Source organism: Achroia grisella, unplaced genomic scaffold (assembly GCF_030625045.1).
Source record: "Achroia grisella isolate CSIRO2021 unplaced genomic scaffold, CSIRO_AGI_Agris_v1 utg149, whole genome shotgun sequence".
NCBI lineage: Eukaryota > Metazoa > Arthropoda > Insecta > Lepidoptera > Pyralidae > Achroia > Achroia grisella.
The window spans coordinates 1276380-1279043 of record NW_026712644.1 but is presented as its reverse complement, the minus strand read 5'-3'; the positions used below and the strand labels follow the sequence as shown (position 1 = coordinate 1279043).

The 2664-nt window shown below is 33.8% G+C and overlaps 1 protein-coding gene across 1 annotated transcript; it reads left to right on the top strand.

Annotated features, from left to right (window-relative positions):
• Positions 1 to 618: 618 nt before the first annotated feature.
• LOC131840734 (zinc finger protein 510-like) lies at positions 619 to 1945 on the top strand. Its single transcript, XM_059188926.1, has one exon. The coding sequence runs from the start codon at positions 645 to 647 to the stop codon at positions 1890 to 1892; it is 1248 nt and encodes a 415-aa protein (XP_059044909.1). The 5' UTR covers positions 619 to 644; the 3' UTR covers positions 1893 to 1945.
• The last annotated feature ends 719 nt before the right edge of the window (positions 1946 to 2664 follow it).

The window sequence follows — 2664 nt, the reverse complement described above, 5'->3', positions numbered from 1 at the left end:
GTTTGTTCGAGGGACACTTTTCAGACAGATTAGATTATTTCAAACCTTGTGATGTATTAGGGAAAACTTTTGGGAAGTGTTTAAAAATCAATAAATATCGTCTACGTGTCATACAAAATAGAAATAGAAATAAACTCATTACAAGCAATTTTGAATAGTCATATTTTTGATTCTACCACTCATTCGGAATGCAGATTCATCACAAGAATAATGTGCACAAGAATAATAAAAACTTGTGGGTTGCTCTTTTGAATACTTCTTTTTTTTATATAAATAATTACAGTATAACAAGAGGCATGCGATAATCAACACAGTGATATCAAAATTGTGCTGATCCTAGCAACGCTAGCGTAGTATAAAAAATAATTATTTGTTTTATTTTCTAAACCATCTTTTTATTTAGAGTTTTATACAGATTTCTTTCTTTAATATTTTATTCGTATCTAATTTTACGTAGAATGGAACGCAACTATTCCAAGTGAAACATAAAGTCACAGTGTTACATTGACGTATGTACTGTCAGTCAAGACGAAGTCAATCAATATCACTGACATCGAATAACATTTATTTATGATAGTTTTTCTGTTGTCATGTTTTTAAAGTTATAAATTGTAAAAAATATAAATAAAGCTTAATTTAAAAAAATGGAGAACTATGAAAACGCTTATAAAGATATTTGCAGAGTTTGTCTATTGCATAAAGATGGTGAAAAGTTTGTTCCTCTTATTGACAAGACTAGTGCCGACGGCTTAAGTTGTTTTGGTAAAGCTGTACTCAATTTTGCCAATATTTCGCTTAAAAAGGATGATATATTACCCAGTTTTATGTGCCAAAAATGTTTATTATTACTCAAACACGCTATTTACTTCAAACTGAAGTGTGAATCTAGTCAGAAACGTCTCTCGGTACTGACGAACAAAACTGTAAACAGTGATTTTAGTGATGACAATTTTAAAGAAATTATCGTGGAATACTCAATGTTTAATCAATATTTTTCGTCTGAGGATACAGAAGAATTTTCTAGAAGTAACTGCAGTGGAAACAGCGAGGAGAATTCTGTAATTGATTCGTATCCTAATATAAATGATCATTGCAATTCGAATGACGATAATGATTTTGTTAATGAAGAAGAAGACAGTGGTGAAGACTTATTGGACGAATTAGACAAATTATCGGATAAATTCTCGAGTTATAACAACGTATATTATGAAAGTCACATGAAAAAGAAGTTGTTTAAACGTAAGAAAGCAGATCAGCTGCATTTAGCTCGGAGACGTATGCAAGGTAGAAAAAGAATAAACAAGAAGATACCAAATCTAACTGAAAAGATAGTATGCAAGATTTGTGATAAAATATTAGCCAACCAGCGTACCTATGATCATCATATGCAACGGCATAACGGATATAAGTACATGTGTGAGCATTGCGGAAAAGGTTTTCCTGTTCTCGTCGAGTTACAGATGCATCAGGTCGCTCGGCACGATACAGGTCCCTTTCTGCAGTGTCAACATTGTGCTTACAAAGCTCCGAGGAAACTGAATTTAATAGAACACATAAGATTGCATACTGGAGAACGCCCATACACATGTGACAAATGTGGTCTTACATTCCGCAGACGAGCTCTATGGAGGAAGCACATGGTCTACCATACAGAGAAGACGGTACAATGTGTACAGTGTCCTAAAAAGTTTTTCCGTCGCGGCGAAATGTTGGCACACGTAAACAGCATGCATGAACGGATGTATATGTATTTATGTCACAAATGTGACGCAACTTATGCGAAGCCTGTCACAGTGAGACGTCATCTGACCGAGCGGCATGGTATACCCAGAGAAATGCAGGGGAAAATTATAAGAATTAATAAAGGGAGGACTATTTTATCTGAACAATAATGAAGGTATTTAAGGTATTCGAACAAGTGTGTAGTAGTGTAAGGTATTTGAGCAAGTGTGTTGGGGTGATGAATGAATAAATTCATCACCACAACAAACTTGCTCGACAACTCACCATAGAACAGCATGTGAGACTAAAACGCCATATCCTGGAGCTAGAAGATCAGCAGTAGCTCTGGGATGCAGTTGAGCAACATGACAGCATCACAGAACATATTTGCTTATAGTCCTGGGACTGAAAGCAAATGTAATCGGAGAAAAAAAAATTGAAGGTTGATTTTCTACAAAGTTGTCTATTTAAATTTAAATATTTAAACTGCCTTTATTTTTAATTATCATTGATTTTGACCTGTGATTTCACCAACATCATGGTTTAAAAGACAGTGGGATATTGTACCTGTGGCTGTTTTTAAACATGCTCAATAATGTTTGACAATTTTATTAGTTTGAGATTTGTATTATCCCTTGAGATTGTTATATTATAAAGACATCACAACACCTGATGTATAACAAACAATTTATACTATCATTGGTTTGAGTATGAGAATCTCAGTTTTTTATTTTTGGTTCGGTTTTTCTCTTTTTAGGGAAAGGCAAAAGGACTCAGCCCATACAGCCATTGTCTTCAGTACTAATTTCTTATATTTTTTTTTTCTAATGATTGAGAATCTCAGTATAATTATGGATTGACATCTTAATTCCCTGTATTGGCAAGGCTTAAGGGGGAACATAATCATCACATGAATATCTGTGATGCTGTATGTATATATAT

Coding starts and splice junctions, on each gene's coding strand:
- LOC131840734 (XM_059188926.1), top strand. CDS start 645: ATGGAGAACTATGAAAACGCTTATAAAGATATTTGCAGAGTTTGTCTA.